We start from the raw sequence: 15,000 nt of genomic DNA on the forward strand, positions 1-15,000 counted from the left end.
CTCGAGCTCTCATACATACCATTCACTCGGTGTGTGCTGCACCTCCTGAAAATGCACCCTGGCATCATCCAACACTTAAAACTCTGACACCCGAAAGGGGCTCGCCACTACACGCACTATCAGAAAATGGTGCAGTGAGGGCGCTGCGCTTTACCTACGGCCATGCAAAAGCAACGTTAAACTGCTGGTTCGCACGCACTTTTTAATAATAATAGTTATAATGATAATAATAATAATAATAATAATAATACATGAGAAACAATATGTTTGCATTGATTCGTAGTCTGGTAGTTGCGTTTTGTTTTGTTTTGAATTTGATTTTTTTTCTGTTACTGTACTGTCGTTATTACAATTACAATTGAACTCGAACAAAATGGAAAAGAAAAAAGTTTCCAACCTCAAAATTTGCTTCCCGCCCCGTCGTCGTGTCGATTGTAAGGTTGAGTAGCTGATCGCAAGTTAGGATGAAAGAAACATATTAAGTAAAAGGGTCAATTGCATTGAGTTAATACATATCTGGTTTACTTGAGCGTAGGTTTCGGAAGGAAGACTCGCGTGATCAAAAGTACGATATAAGGTCAAAGGACAAAGGCGTAAGCAGTTGTGATGATGTTGATACAAGTCAATTAAATAAAGTCAATTTGTTTTTCACCTTCAACACCACATTCTGTTCGAATTACCTATTATTTTCTATTTTCTTTTATCAACTTTAAACCGACTTACGCGAGGCTAGTTTCCGAGTCAATCGAAAGTATTTTTTTAGTATTCCTCTCGACTTTGTTGCAATGAGAAAGTTTAGTTTCTTTTGTGAACCTTATGTGAAATCCTGCTGGTGCAAAACATTGTGCAGAATATAGTAGTACATTGGTTTGCGTTGTTGGTATGTTGATCTCTCTTGTTGCACCTGTTCCTGGTAGGAAAAGTAGTAGCCTATGCTATGGGGTACGCTCGCGTAAATTATGGTGGAAACATTTATTCTTTTCATTTTACTTGTGTTCATTATTTCGAAAGAGAGATGGTTAAAGTTTGTGGTGCGAATAAAAGACAGATGGATTATAAAAACCCAACACACACAAAAGAATTGGAATCGGTTGATAGAAATAAACATTCTTTACCCCCACCACGATCTTCTACGATCCCGAGAGAGATAAGAAGACAGAGAGGCAAACTAAAGAAATATTTTTGGTTGAACTGGAAAAACGAAGGCTTCGCTCCGAAAGAAAAAAAAAATCCCGATACCGATTGCTGTTACCGATATTGCTGGATCACCGGGAACCGCAACCGCCAGCAAGGGACATACCTACCCTTATTCCCACACTGTCAAACTTTAACCATCTGTCAATGTGTGTTTTGTGTGATATTTTGTGTGTGTTTGCTTAAGCAATATTATGTAATTTCTATTCTCGCATTTCCTTTCTTTTCGAAATGATTCTATTGTTCAATTGTTTTTTTTTCGTTCGTTATCCTTTGTTATTCCGTTTCATGTTTTATTATGTTGTTTGGCAAATTTTACAATAACCAATTGCCTAATATAGTTCCAATGGTATCGTGAAAGAAAGACGAACAAATCTTTTGGTTTTTGATTGTTTTGGTTCCGTTCGTTGAAGATAAAAGGAAGATGGGGCATTAATATGTAATATACTGGAACAGAAAAAGGCAATAGTGGCGGCACAAATGAGTATCAATATCTATGCAAAGCAATATCAAAACACGTTACCATGATGTTATGGAAAATTATTGAATTCATATTTGGCTGGCTATTGAATTGGACAGTTTCGAATAGTTTTCCAATGCATCCAACACTGAACATGAGCTCAAACATAACACCTTAACTTTATAATAGCGAAACATGATTTCTGTCGACGACAGGTGTAGAGGCAAAAGAGTTATTTTTGCTTAAACTGCTAAACACGCAATATAATCCTCTGTCATTCTTCTGTTTTACTTTACCTCATTGATCCATTCAAACTTCACAAACATCATCAGTAATCACCGAACGAGCATGGCATCAATGTTGTTTTTCTCCATGTTGTGTGTCTGATGAAGAATTCCGTGTATCTGCCGTTACATTTACTGTTCTGTTTCTGGTCCACCATGGCGTTACATTCTTATTCTTGTGGCCATGTATGTTCTTTGAGTTTTCTTAGTTTCACACCCGTACCGATTGTTTTCATGTTTCATGTTCATGTTTTGTGCTCATGGTTGCGTGTTATTCTTTTTTTTTTATTCCATGTCGACTGCCAGTGGGGTTGCGCGTTACGTTATCTCATGTACCAAAAGCCAGTGCGAGTAGCTCCCATAGCGTTTCTACGCCAACTGCGGCGACCACTGCAGCAACAACAACCACCACTACCACCACCACCACAACCACCACTACTATGAACAACAACCAAAATGCCACCAATCCCAACTCCAACTCTTCCTCAAGTAACAGCAAAACACCGGCGACCAGCGCCACGACATCGTCAGGAAGCGATTGAGCTGAACTTAGTTACAAGCATCAAAATGCAGTATACCGTCAATAAGGCAACCCATCAATGGATGAATGATTAGGCATAGAACAAGCGCTTCATACTGCAGAAAACGATAGCAAACAGTGTGTAGAGCATTAATGCCCTTGATAGAAATACTAACATGCTATTGGTTTGATGTTGGAAAAGCTAGTTGACCATTTTCAAACGCTGCTTCCGCTCAGTAATTGTTCCTTAGCACAAGGCATAGGAACAGAGAGAGCTACAAACTTAAGTGCCTCTGGCAAAAAGCGAAGACCATCCGCCGGCTAGACCGTGCACAAATAGGATAGAATCAAATGACTATTTCACACAACCTTATCCTCAGTTCCATAAACGAACGATCCATCTATATCTCTCTCTCCATTATCTGTTCGAAAGCGAACACAAACAATCAAAAACCAACAGAAAAAAGAGGATCAAAACCATGCGATCAATAGGGATCCGTAAAAACGAGCAAGCGAGCCGTCTACATACGATGACCCACTACTGTTGCATGCTGTTGATGTTTCTATATTTTGTTATCGTTACTATTGTTGTTACTATACTCTGGTTTTTTAAACTATTCAACTCAGCATATCTTTGAACTGTCAAGGAGCATATTAATCCCAATTTTCGAAAGTGACATTTATTGTAGTGGTTTTTTGTATCATTGTTTCACGTGTTAGTATTCCCCCCCCCCCTCCCAATTTCTCTATTGCAATGCTGGGAGATGAAAAGGCATAAAAAGGGATAATAAAAAAATATCTTAGACACACGGAACGAATTCGCTACACTGTTCAATCTATTATACCAGTTATCGTCTGCGGCAAACAAGTCGAATAATTTTTTTTTTGTTTTTACACTTAGGTCCTTTTTGCAATGCATCTTTTTTTAAAGATAATTCTATCCTCAAGTCCATTCTTTTTCCAGTTTGATTTGAAGATTTGCTTTATCAGGGTTCAACTACTTCTAGTTGGTAAATAGAATCGAAAATTGAAAATTAAGTTCCCATTGCATAGAAAAAAGAGCAAAATGTTTCGTCTCGTAAACCGCATAACTTTAATTTCCAACTATATATGCCACATAGCAATGTGGAATACGTTCTGCAGTCGTACCGCCAGTACCGCCAGAAAGGTTTGAACTTGTGCATGCCAGTTGATTACTCTTTTTTTTTTGTTACAATTAAACGTTATTGCTCGTTGTTCTTACCCAACACTCCGCGCATCCGGTAAGTATGAACTACTGGTTTAACTTTTCGCCTCAGTCCACGTCCTTACTATCATCGATCGATCATAAAACCGTTAACAAAACCATCGAATCAGCTGATCAGCGATCTCCCCTCCCATTAGATGGCCCAGAGTACGCTTCTTCCAGTGGGTAACTGCTGCCATTAGTGGAATGGCCACAGTATCATTCGCTCATCACTGTCACTCCTCTCCTGATAGTCTCATATTGCTACCCAATCCCGGGGGATACCATACACACTATCCACGAGAGTTGCCCCGCCGAGCTACAGAGCGCAGCGAAGCGAAGCAACACTCGTCCCGCTGTCACACACCCCATCCCCATGGTCGGCGTTCCAAACGGATTCCGCGATCGCTTTCCAAATCTTACACTTTTGGACTATTGCAAAATTGATTCCATTTTCCCGTTTTGCGAACTGTATTCGTATTTTTTCTCTTTCTCTCTCTCTCTTTCTCTCTCTTTCTTCCTCATGCTCTTGATCCTGGATGATCCTGATCCTTATGGGGTTTAATCGATTGCTTCGTTCCTTCTGCACCTTCTCCATCCATCTCTTTAACCTCCTTCCTCCCCGCTTGCTCATCACATCTCTTTTCTTCATGTCCTCTATCTCTCTTTCTCGTCTTCTCTTCCTTCCTTTCTTCCCCTCTTCCCCTCTTTTTGTCCCCTTCGCTCCCTTCCTTTCTCTCTTTCTCTCTTTCTCTTTCCTATAGGCACTAGAGTGAAATCACAAAATAATAATGTAATGACTAGTAATAACAACAGCAACAGCAATCCCAACCATCATCATTATCATCATTACCATCACCACCATCATCACGACCCACCATCACCACCACCACCACCGCCGCCGCCAAATACTAGCGGCAGCAGTATCCGTAGTAGTGTTAACAACAATCGGTACAGCTATCATCAAAACTCATCTAACATCCCTCCTACACCCTCCTCATTCTACAAGGAACTGGCATCCTTGGCCGCGGGTACAGGGGTGCTCAAGGGTGGTGACGGTGCCAGCAGTAGGGAGCGCGATCGGAGCAGCACCGAAGCCGACCCGGGTGGCCCGGCCGGTGCTGCCGCTCCTTCCCTACTGCTGTCCCCTTCAATCGAGGACGATGATAATGATGACGATGATAGTGTCGCTAGTGTTGGTATGGTGGTGGGGAGCGGCTACGGTGGCCACACCGGACCAACCACCAACGGCCAGCATCACGAACACGACCACGATCACGGCCTCGCGGAGGACGATCGTCCCGAGGAGAATTTGGATCTGCGCGATTTGGATTTGTCGCAGCTGCGTCTATCGAAGCGCGACCTGGAAACGCTGTCCAGTATAACGCCCTCGCTGTCCCAGCGCGTCCAGGAGCAGCTGTTGGCGCAGCTGCCACCCCAACAGGCACGCAAGCTCTCCCGTACCCTATCGATGCAGAACGGAACCGGAAACGGAACGACGGCAGGGACCACGCCGTCCAGTCAACGGCAGCTCTACAGACGAAGCTACAGCAACAGTGCCGGTAGCCGTTCGATCGATTCTACCGACTACTACACCGGATCGGCATCGGGACGGTCTAGGAGTGGTACAGCGGCTGCAGGCGATGGTGCTAATCTTGCTAATGGTGGTAGTGGTGTTGGTGGTGGTGATGGTTCCAGCTGGAGTACGTTGGATTATCGGCGCCGCGCAGGGAGTCAACCACGGGACATCCTATCACCACCGCCCGGCTATCAGACGGGCAGTCTAGCTTCAGCGTCCCGTGTCAGTGGCAACACCGGTCCTTCGCTACTGTACGAGAAGTACGCTCCGTATGGTTCCGGTCATCAATCTTCGCTCTACAACGACCTGTCGTCATCCGGTACGTCCCGTGGGTCCGGCTATCCGAGCTTTGACTACCACCACCACCACAACAGCAGCAGCAGCAGCAGCAGCAACAACACGACAGCAACACTTCAACAACATTCATCAACAACAGCGACACCAACGTCACACCATCACAACCGTTACAGTCCTATCGCACAGACGGCACCAGACACACCAGGCAACAGGACACTGTTGGCAGGACACGCGCAACACGGCACCGAAGACACACTCCAGGCCATAAATGGAAAACCACCGAGACGGTTGTCCCGATTCCTGCGACCAGATTTCTTCGATCCACCCAAGGACGATACACGAATCGAGTCGGAATCGAGTTCAGCGGCGGCCCCCTTGCTACCACCGGTGGAGAATGGCAGCGGGGGGGCTAGAGTGACGCTGCGTGAAGGTGGTGGCCGGCAGCGGCGACTTGAGAAGCTCGGTAATGAATCGATCACCGATCGGTTAAGCTACTTCCTGGAGAAGTACAAAAAACCGGACCAATCGGATTCGACGATGGAACAACCAACAGCACGGCGACAGGCCAGTGAACCGCTGTTGGTACGAGACGGGACCGAGCGATCATCATCATCCGGGGCAGGTAGCGAGAAGCCGTTGTCGGCTGCCGAAACACTCTCACTGTTACAGGAACAGCTGGAAGATCTGACCAACCTAACGACGCTCGTTGCGAACGGGCAGCTACATCGGCGGATAGGCGATGGTCATACAGCGGAAACGGAACAGACGTGCGTCCGGGAGGAGCCAACTGGCTGTCCAGATTGTCCATCCAGTAGCAATCCGGAATCATCCAGCACGGTAGCAGTCGGTAATGTAGACCCCCCTGGTGAGACAGTGTCCCAGCAGGCGTCTGTTCCGGCCACTGGCACAACAGGCACAAAGAAAGTCGTCAAGGTGAAGAAGGTGAAGGTGGTGAAAGCCAAGTCAGCCACCACCACTACTGGCGCTACTCCTGCCAGTACGGGAGAAACCAGTACGACGGTGGTAGCTAAGCTCCCGGAAGATGCAACGACCGTATCGGCAACGGTCGTGATCAAGAAGCCCAAGAAGGTGGATCCACCGACTGACGGAACCAAGGACGCGGTCGTGAACGTCAAGAAAGAATCCAAGTTGCTTCGTCCTAAATCATACCCCTATAAGGACGCTGGCCAGGATGCTAAGCTATCGGTTCCAGCACTCGTACCATCGCCGGTCGATGATCCCCCAGTAACCGCGTCCGCGAAGAGCAATGGCGAACCATCGGTGGCAGGAGAAACTGGAGCTGTAGAGGAAACGCCTGGAGCGACGAATTCATCTCTCTCTGGTGGTACCACCGGTGGCATGTTGAGTAAGATTGCTCGACCGAAGAGCTTCCCCTCGTCCAAATTGACTCCACCGAAGGAGCTGAAACTGGTGAAGGGCCCTTCTCCCGCGAAGGAACCACCAACGGATGTGGCCCCAGTGGAAGCTAAGCAAAAGTCCCCAGCACCAGCGGATCCAGCGGTACCGGCTGCTGGTGCACCGAAAAAGGTAAAGAAAGTGATACGGATCGTGAAGAAGGTGGCCAAGGCTAGTGATGGTACATCGAAGGTACTATCGACCACTACGACGACGACCACTACTACGGCGGCGGCCGATGATGATGCTAGCAAGGTCGTGAAAGAAGAGCGCAAAAACGCGAAGGAACAGGGCGGAACCAAGACGGTGGCCGAACTGGATGATACGTCCTCCGCAGCGACCGCTTCCCAGGCGGAAACGAAGAAAACCGCAGCGACAAAGGAGAAATCACCGGAGAAGAAGCTGAAGCAGGGCTTTCTGGCTAGCATCGGTCAACGGTTCGAAAAGTTCCGCGATACCAGCCGTAGCAACCGGGAGAAGAAAGCGGCCGCGGCCGCTGCTGCTTCTGCTGCCGAGGAAGTACTTCCGGATACGGCCGTACCGGTAATGCAGCCACCGGGTGCTGTAAAGAAGGAGAAGAAAAAGACTAAACAAGAGGTGGCCAACGGTGGTGGTGCCACGACGGTCCCTACAACGGAGGGAGCAAGCGAAGAGACTGGCAAGCAGCAGCAGGCGACGACGAACAGCAACACTACTAGTGGCCGGCGGTCACGTATCGATTCGGTAATACGCAATCTACGGGAACTGTCGACGACACCGAAGGTCGGCACCGAGCTGACGGAATCGAAGCTGATCAAGCGAGCGGTCAGCGTGGAGGAGATGCCGGGCACGTTCAACCGGTGCGGCGTTACGAAGGTACTGGGGCTGTTCAAGAAAATGCAGGACAAGGATTCGGCTCGCGCTAACAACCGTCTTCTTAATACCAAGTCATCTAGCCACATCGCCATGGGAACAGCAGCAGCGGGCGGAGCGGGAGGCGGCAACCGTGCAGCCCTGGAACCGCTGCCCGATCTGATGCCACTGATCGATCGTCGTGTGAACCGGAGCCGGCAGCAGGAACCCTCCAGCAAGCAGCACGACCGGACCAGTAGTACTGGGCCGGTGCGCAAGGTGTACGGTGGCGCTCGGAGTGATACTGTGCTACAGCACGGCTCACAGCAGCAGCAACAGCAGCAGCCCGATCGTGCGATCGATGATGTGGACTTGGAGCGTAAGTTACGGGGACCATCGGCAACGTCGCAGATACCGGTCAAGTATGGCTGTCCTGGTTGTGCGGAACAAGCAGAAGGACAAGACAGGAGGAGTAATCGTTGCTGCGCCGTCGCTGAACCTACCGCTGAGACTGGTAGTAACCTAGCAACGCCACCGTGTCCTACTTACCCCGAAGAACCGGAACGTAGGGGCACCACGGCTCCTGGCGGCGCTAGCCGTCCAAATGCTCGCGCTTTAACCATCGACCTAGAGCAGGCGGTACACTCGGCGACGGAAAAGTTGAAGCGTCTGCAACAGGCGACCAACCAGCATCACCACTCCCTCCACCACCACCACCACCACCACCACCACCATCACACGACACCATCACAGCCTTCCCCTCACAACCTTCAGCAACACTACCCTGGCAACCACAGCCAGCAACAGCAACAGCAACAGCAACCACAGTATTTAGTACATCCTGTCGCCACCAAGGCGAGCGTTACCAATGACGACAGTGTTCACAACGCTCTTAACAATAACAACAGCACACACAGCAGCAGTAGTAGTACCAACAATAACAACTACAGCTACCCACCACCATTGCCCTGCGAAGTGACAATGGGGACAATGGCGGTGGTGCCATCGGTGGCCACCGTCGGCGGCGGGGCAAGCTTTAACAGCATGCTCAACAGCAGCAACAACAACAACAACCTACACTGCCACACCAGCCAGCAGCAGTACGGCAGCACACTGACACCGTCGTCGTACGACAGTATCACCAACTACTCCTCTGGTTCGCGTAGCAGCCCGTACGATGATAACTCATCCAGCACGTTCCTGTCACCGTCGGAAGAGCGCGAGCTGTACTTCGACAGCTGGTCGGTGTGCTCGGACGAGCAGCAGGATCGTGGCCACCGGACCACGCTACACTCGCCCTCGCCGGCGTCCTCGTCGGGCGTCGTCTCGTCCGTATCATCGCGGCGCCATTCGACGCGACTAACCCAACCTTCCGCCCTGCCCTCTGTCTCCCCAGTAGATCCGGACACGGAGAGCGTGATCGAGCGGATCCGGCGCAAAAGCTTCTACACGCGCTTCAACGAGAAGAAACCGGCCAAGCGTAGCTCGGCCACCAACCTGTCGTCGGCCACCAGTGGTTCATCGTCGTCGACCTCGACGCTTATCCCGGCCGTCAACTCGTCGGCCACTTCGGCCTCCTCTTCGGCCCTGCACGGCCTAGGGAAGGAGGTTGGTGGTAGCTATGGCTCCGGAAGTTACTACACCACCCGGGACAAATCGCTAACACGGGGCGGTTCCACGTCCTACCTTCTGCGACCGAAAGAATCGTCCTCCTCGTCTCCGTACGGTGGCGGTAAGTACGATGGTGGCTCCTTGGCATCTGGCGGACGGTTCGGTATCACCGGGGGCGGTGGTATCGGTAGCTATGCCACGATCGGTGGCCGCAGCGATCATCATCGTTACGCGACGACGATGCTGAATCTAAGCAAGCCAACCAGCAACCACCGGCAGCCACCGCCGGCTGGTGATCGTGTGCGAGCGGGAAGTACGGCCGGTAGCGACTACTCTTTACTGCTACAGAACAACAACCACAATAACAACAACAACAACAACAGCCATCACCATCAACATCTACACAACGCTCACCAACATCACTACCATCACCATCATCACCACCTGCCAAGGACCGGTTCGAGGCTTCTGGCGACCAACGGTGACGATGGCGGTGATGCTGACGATGACGACGTGGCTGGACCGATATCCGGTGCCAATCGGTACACCAGCTCCACCAACAACAACAACAGCAACTCGCTCAACAACAACAACAACAGCCACAAATACACACGCAACACGTATTACGAGACGAGTCCGACGATGATTGTCGGAGGTGTGGGGTCAGCGACGTCCTACAGCACCAGCGGTGGCCGTGCCGGGACGTACAGTCCGAAGCATCGTCGCTCGTCCTTTGTCGCCCCGGGCAGCTACCATCATCATCACCATCAAAGCACCATTAATGATATCACCTCGTCCTCCTCCTCGTCGATCGCGCTAGATCTGCTGAAGGATCACCATCATCACCATCATCGGGTAGCTAGTGATGGTGGTGGAGCGGCTGCCAGTGGAACCAACGCCATTGCGTCGTCGTCCTCCTCGAACACACTGTCCGCTTCCGAGAACAACTACGGTGGTAGTGGTAGCGGGGGTGCCACCAGCAGCAACAGTACGCCAGCGGCCAGTGGCAGCGGATCACGGACGTTACGATCGTACGAGACGCGCAGCAGCTCCCTGCTGACACCGGCGGCTTTGCGTGAAGCGCGCTTCGGTAGCCCGGTCACGCGGTACGACAGCGGAACACTTACCAAGTAAGTTCAAAGCCCCGCGGTCAACCGATCTGTCGATGGCCCGTTAATCCATGATCTCTGCTAATTTGCATCAAAGCTTGCCCATCCCGTCGTCCATTTTGAGTGTATTTCGTTTGCAATCCTGCCCGATCTTTCATCTAGTTGGCAGCGATCCGATGCGAAATTGCTCAACACTAATCAGTTGGCTGTGGTTTTTTTTTTGTAACTTTCGTTGCGCGCGCGCGCCCATGTGTGTTTTTGTGTAGAAACAGCAAGGCACTGCAACTAATCAAAAGCCGACTCTATCTCCCTCTCGTCACGATGTTCACGCGCCCATTGGCTACCGATCGCGCCAACCGGCCCTCTCCCTCCCACAACGTCCCCGGTGTGTGAAGCGATGCACCCAACGACGACCGGCCTCGCCGCCACCGCCATCACCACCACCAGTATCGGACGGTTCTCTATCGAAACTTTATGATGTGTCTGAAGCTTGGTAGAGCATCCTGAACGATCTCCTTCCTAGTAGTAGCATCTCTATATCACTATCTGCCCCTCTCGCTAGCCCATCTGCCTTCCCGTCTTCTCCCTACCGTGTGCGCCTACTAGATGCGCTTTGGCTTTCGCTTTCCGCTAGGTAATATGCGCGTCCGTTGTTGCAGTGGCGGCCATGGCGTGCAAAGAGCACGCAAGACGAGCTTCTTTTGTTAGCCGTGCTCCCTCTCATCGGAACCGGTGGCTACTGTGACTAATTGGGTTTTGTGTTTCCTTCCATTTCTCTCTCTTTCTCTCTCTCTTTCTATTTTCCGGTCCGGTAGAAGCTACCGCAATCGTACCTCCTCCACGTCTAGGCCAACGACGGACAACAGTTCTTAAGGCGTGACGACATTTCGGAGGAAGACTCGCAATCGAAGCAACTTTACGCTAAACGGCACTGCGTGGCACCTGTGTCCCGAATGGAGCCCCCCGGGGGTTTATCCGGTGTTTATTTTTGGTTACTAAATTATCGCTTTAGAGGGAGAGCGAGAGAGAGCCAAAGCTCCGTAGGCTTAACAAGACAAAAAACATTGCATTTAGACCATGAACGTGTCCCCGGCTGCATCAAAGTGAAGAAGCCATAAAAAATCGCCGGACGATGACCCGGGAACTAGTTGTAATAGCGGCGAGGTGTGCCAAACGATTACAGAAAGAGGGATTTTTATGACAAAACCACCACCACTACCACCAGCATGTTTTATAAGAATCTTTTCCATGTTACCTCCACTCCACTATCACTGTGGTATGACACTCACCGATCGATTAAACAGGATAACACAACCATATCTCAATCCAGCGCGCTTGGGCGATGGGCAGACGGGCGGCACCATGTGATCACCATGCGCCTCCATAAGCATGGTGCATCCATCATGGTTCGCATGATCCCACTCGACCACGCGGGATTTCGGATTTCCTACTGTGCCGGATGTCCTTCGGACCATCTGCGTATTTATCAACTAACAAGCAAATTTGGGGGGGGGGGGGCTGTGGGAGTCCCTACCGGACCCCGTTCCGGGAACCGACTGGCTCTGCACCTCACCACGGTACAGGCGGTGAGTTTTGTGACACGACCTTATTGGTTCTTGGAGGGTACTTCGGGGGTGTCCCAATGCCCAATTCGTCAATTCTGTTACCGGAATCCGTTCACACCTCATGATGAGTATCAGTATCACCGCTCAGGTGCCTTTCGTTTTCGAACTACCCTTTCTACCCCTTTCCTAGGCCTTTTCTAGGTTCTATCTGTGTCTATCTGTGTCTGTCTATCACACACACACGGTCTCTCTCTCTCTTTCCCGTTCTTCTGCTCCAATATGATATAAAAGGAGGACGGATTTGAAGCGTGAAACGCTTAAAATACACTCCCACCAAAAAAAAAAGTAGCCGAATTTGCCGGTTAGAAAACCAATTTAGCTGGGATAGTAATTCCGATCTTACCAAAAACAGTGTCATCGATGTATTTGATTTGTTCAAATCTGCACAAATTGGCCACCGATGAGCAAAGAGGATTGCTGGTGAAGGGGGGGACAGAAAGCAAAGGGGACTTCGAGTAGGTTCCTGCCAAAAATAAATATATTAAACCGTGTGCCATCGCGTGCCATGTATTGTAGCGGTGCTGCTTCTCAGTCTTGCCTCCCTAGGGCAGAAATCTGAACGGCGACGGCGGCAGCGGAGAGGTTCGAACGATATTTGAAACTAGAAACACCAGGTAGGGGCAGAGACAAACGGATACAAACGGTATCGCTAATTATTAGGTGTTAAAGGAAATTTTAAAAAATAAAATCAAAATTAACTGTAATCACAAAATGCCAAACGTCGAAGTCACCACGTTGTGAACCGTACATGTGCGTGTGGCTGATGGGTAGAACGTGTTGTAAAGGCGTTTTTTTAGATAAATTTTTATTCGCCAAAGGCAACGGAGCAATAGGAAGTGCATTGTTTGAGCACAGTAAAAATGCTTAAATGTATGTGTGCATCTGTGTGTGCGTGTTTGCGATTATACGGCCTGAACCGGGAGGGATCGTGGGAACTGTATGCTGAGGCCGATCCTTCGTACGGGATACTGTGATGAGAGTGATAGTTGGTTTAGTACGAGAGTAGGCATCGGAGGAGACGTGTGAAGTGTGAAGCTGTGGGGAATAGTAGGCCGATTTATCCATCGAATCAGCCATACAACGCCGACTACGACAATACACAACAGATCGGATTGGACAAATCGTCCAAAAAGGCGATTAAAACGAATGATCATTTGTGTTGGCCACAACCACAACCATTTGTAGCTCGTTGTTTAGAAGAACGGGTGAGGTTTAGTAGCAATATTAGCAATAGCGACAAGAGCATGAGCAGATATCAACGTTGGTTCGCCCTGCACTGCGATCGGTTGTAGCTTGAATGTGGTGTAAACATTGGAACCGCATCGAATGTCCCATCGAATCGAATGTCTTCTGACCCTTTGTTGTACGCAGACCCAGTATATAGATGGATGAGATGGATGGATCCAGCGCAGGAATGAATGATTAAAGAAAGGGGGGAAAAAACCGCCAGCCATTGTTAGCAGTGCCAAGTGATTGACCAATTTTCGTTAGGTTCTAGCGTTGGTGGTGTTGGTCCACCATCGCTGTGGGACTGGTTCTCCACGTTTGGCTGCATACTACTACTAGCTGTGGTGTTGGTAGCAAATGTTTGTGAAATCAATAAAAACTAGAATGATTCAATCAACCTTTGCCCTTGGGGTTGTGTAGAGGATATATTCGTTTGCAAATTTACAGTCCAGAGCGGGAGTTTTCTTCAAACGTTTGGCAACTTTCTTATCGAGATTTCAACAACATCCAAGGAACTGGTAAACATTCCGAATAATATCGTGATTGCAGTATAGCACAGTAGCCTGCGTCGTACAAAACATTCTTCGCATCGGAACCATATCTACTGCTTAATCTTGTACGTGGGTAAGAACGGCACGTATCGGGTCCATTTCCAGCTGGAAGGTAAAATTAAACCTGTAAGTTAAGTGTCTAACTCAACGCCATCGCCTGAATGTTCTTACCGTCGCAGCAGACCGCTCCCGTATGGAAAATCGTAAGGACACCGATCGCCATCGCTCGCAGCTGCCGGTTGCGTCTGGGCCACATCGAGCGCCATCTCCTTGGACCACGCAACCAATCCGCGCTCCTCATCGGTACCGGGAATAAGATTGTCCAGCAGGCAACCGAGCGCACCGCCAACCAAGATCGTCGTCCCTAGCAACACCGAAAGCGTAGAATCGACCGTTTCATTCCCGGTAGCTATCGCCCCCGGATGCTCCTGTAGCCAGAGGCACAGGACAAGGGGAAAGAACAGCGAAACACCGAGAATGTACAGATTGCGGGCGGACCGCAAATCGACGTACTGGAGCGCCCCCAGTCCGAACGCAGTAATCATGCCAAACATGACGCAAAAGATGCCACCGACAACCGGGTCCGGTATCATGATGAAAATGGCCCCGAACTTGCTGAGCACACCCTGCACGATCATGATGGCTGCCGCCCACTGGATCACCCGTCGGCTGCCTACCCTGGTCACTCCGATTGCACCGACGTTCTCACCGAACGTGTTGGTACCGTTGCCGGAACCCCACAAACCGGCCAGCATCGTCCCGAACCCCTCGATACCGATGCCACGGTTGATGGCATGCAATGGTGGTGGCGGAGCGCCACACATCTGAGCGATCGTCGGATAGTAGCTGATTGACTCGACCGTACAGGCGATAACGCCGGCCAGCATTCCGAGCACACCGGCCAACGATACCGTCGGTAGACCGAACTGACCAGGATAGGGGATGCGGAACCAGGCCGCATCCTGCAACACTCGTATCCTCACATCGGTCCGGGCCGGATGGCCTTCGGGAAACACACCGGTGGCCGTCAGTACCGCACACAAACCCCACATGAAACCGATGGTTAGCAGT

The 15,000-nt window shown here is 50.1% G+C and overlaps 2 protein-coding genes across 19 annotated transcripts in view; one reads left to right on the forward strand and one right to left on the reverse strand.

Moving 5' to 3' along the window:
* The window catches only part of LOC126571304 (uncharacterized), a 30,792-nt gene extending 17,214 nt beyond the window's left edge, over window positions 1-13,578 (forward strand). For 12 of the 18 annotated variants that reach the window (XM_050229674.1, XM_050229672.1, XM_050229673.1 and 9 more), the window contains exons 11-14: window positions 4,448-10,547; window positions 10,922-11,019; window positions 11,089-11,160; window positions 11,342-13,578. In XM_050229674.1, coding sequence (XP_050085631.1) covers window positions 4,448-10,547; window positions 10,922-11,019; window positions 11,089-11,132 — 6,242 coding nt within the window. In that variant the 3' untranslated portion in view covers window positions 11,133-11,160; window positions 11,342-13,578. Of the gene's footprint in view, window positions 1-4,447; window positions 10,548-10,792; window positions 11,161-11,341 lie in introns of all 18 variants that reach the window. The other 6 variants (XM_050229686.1, XM_050229688.1, XR_007607879.1 and 3 more) reach the window with 6 other exon arrangements.
* A 188-nt stretch (window positions 13,579-13,766) lies between these two features.
* Window positions 13,767-15,000, reverse strand: part of LOC126571306 (solute carrier family 23 member 2) — a 2,234-nt gene continuing 1,000 nt past the window's right edge. Inside the window, exons 2-3 of the mRNA XM_050229689.1 lie at window positions 14,101-15,000; window positions 13,767-14,034 (exon numbers count right to left, since the gene is read on the reverse strand). The exon at window positions 14,101-15,000 is cut by the window's right edge and continues 614 nt beyond it. Of these exons, the coding sequence (XP_050085646.1) occupies window positions 13,980-14,034; window positions 14,101-15,000 (955 nt within the window). The 3' untranslated portion in view covers window positions 13,767-13,979. The remainder of the gene's footprint in view (window positions 14,035-14,100) is intronic.

This window comes from Anopheles aquasalis, chromosome 2, assembly GCF_943734665.1.
Source record: "Anopheles aquasalis chromosome 2, idAnoAquaMG_Q_19, whole genome shotgun sequence".
NCBI classification, from domain to species: domain Eukaryota; kingdom Metazoa; phylum Arthropoda; class Insecta; order Diptera; family Culicidae; genus Anopheles; species Anopheles aquasalis.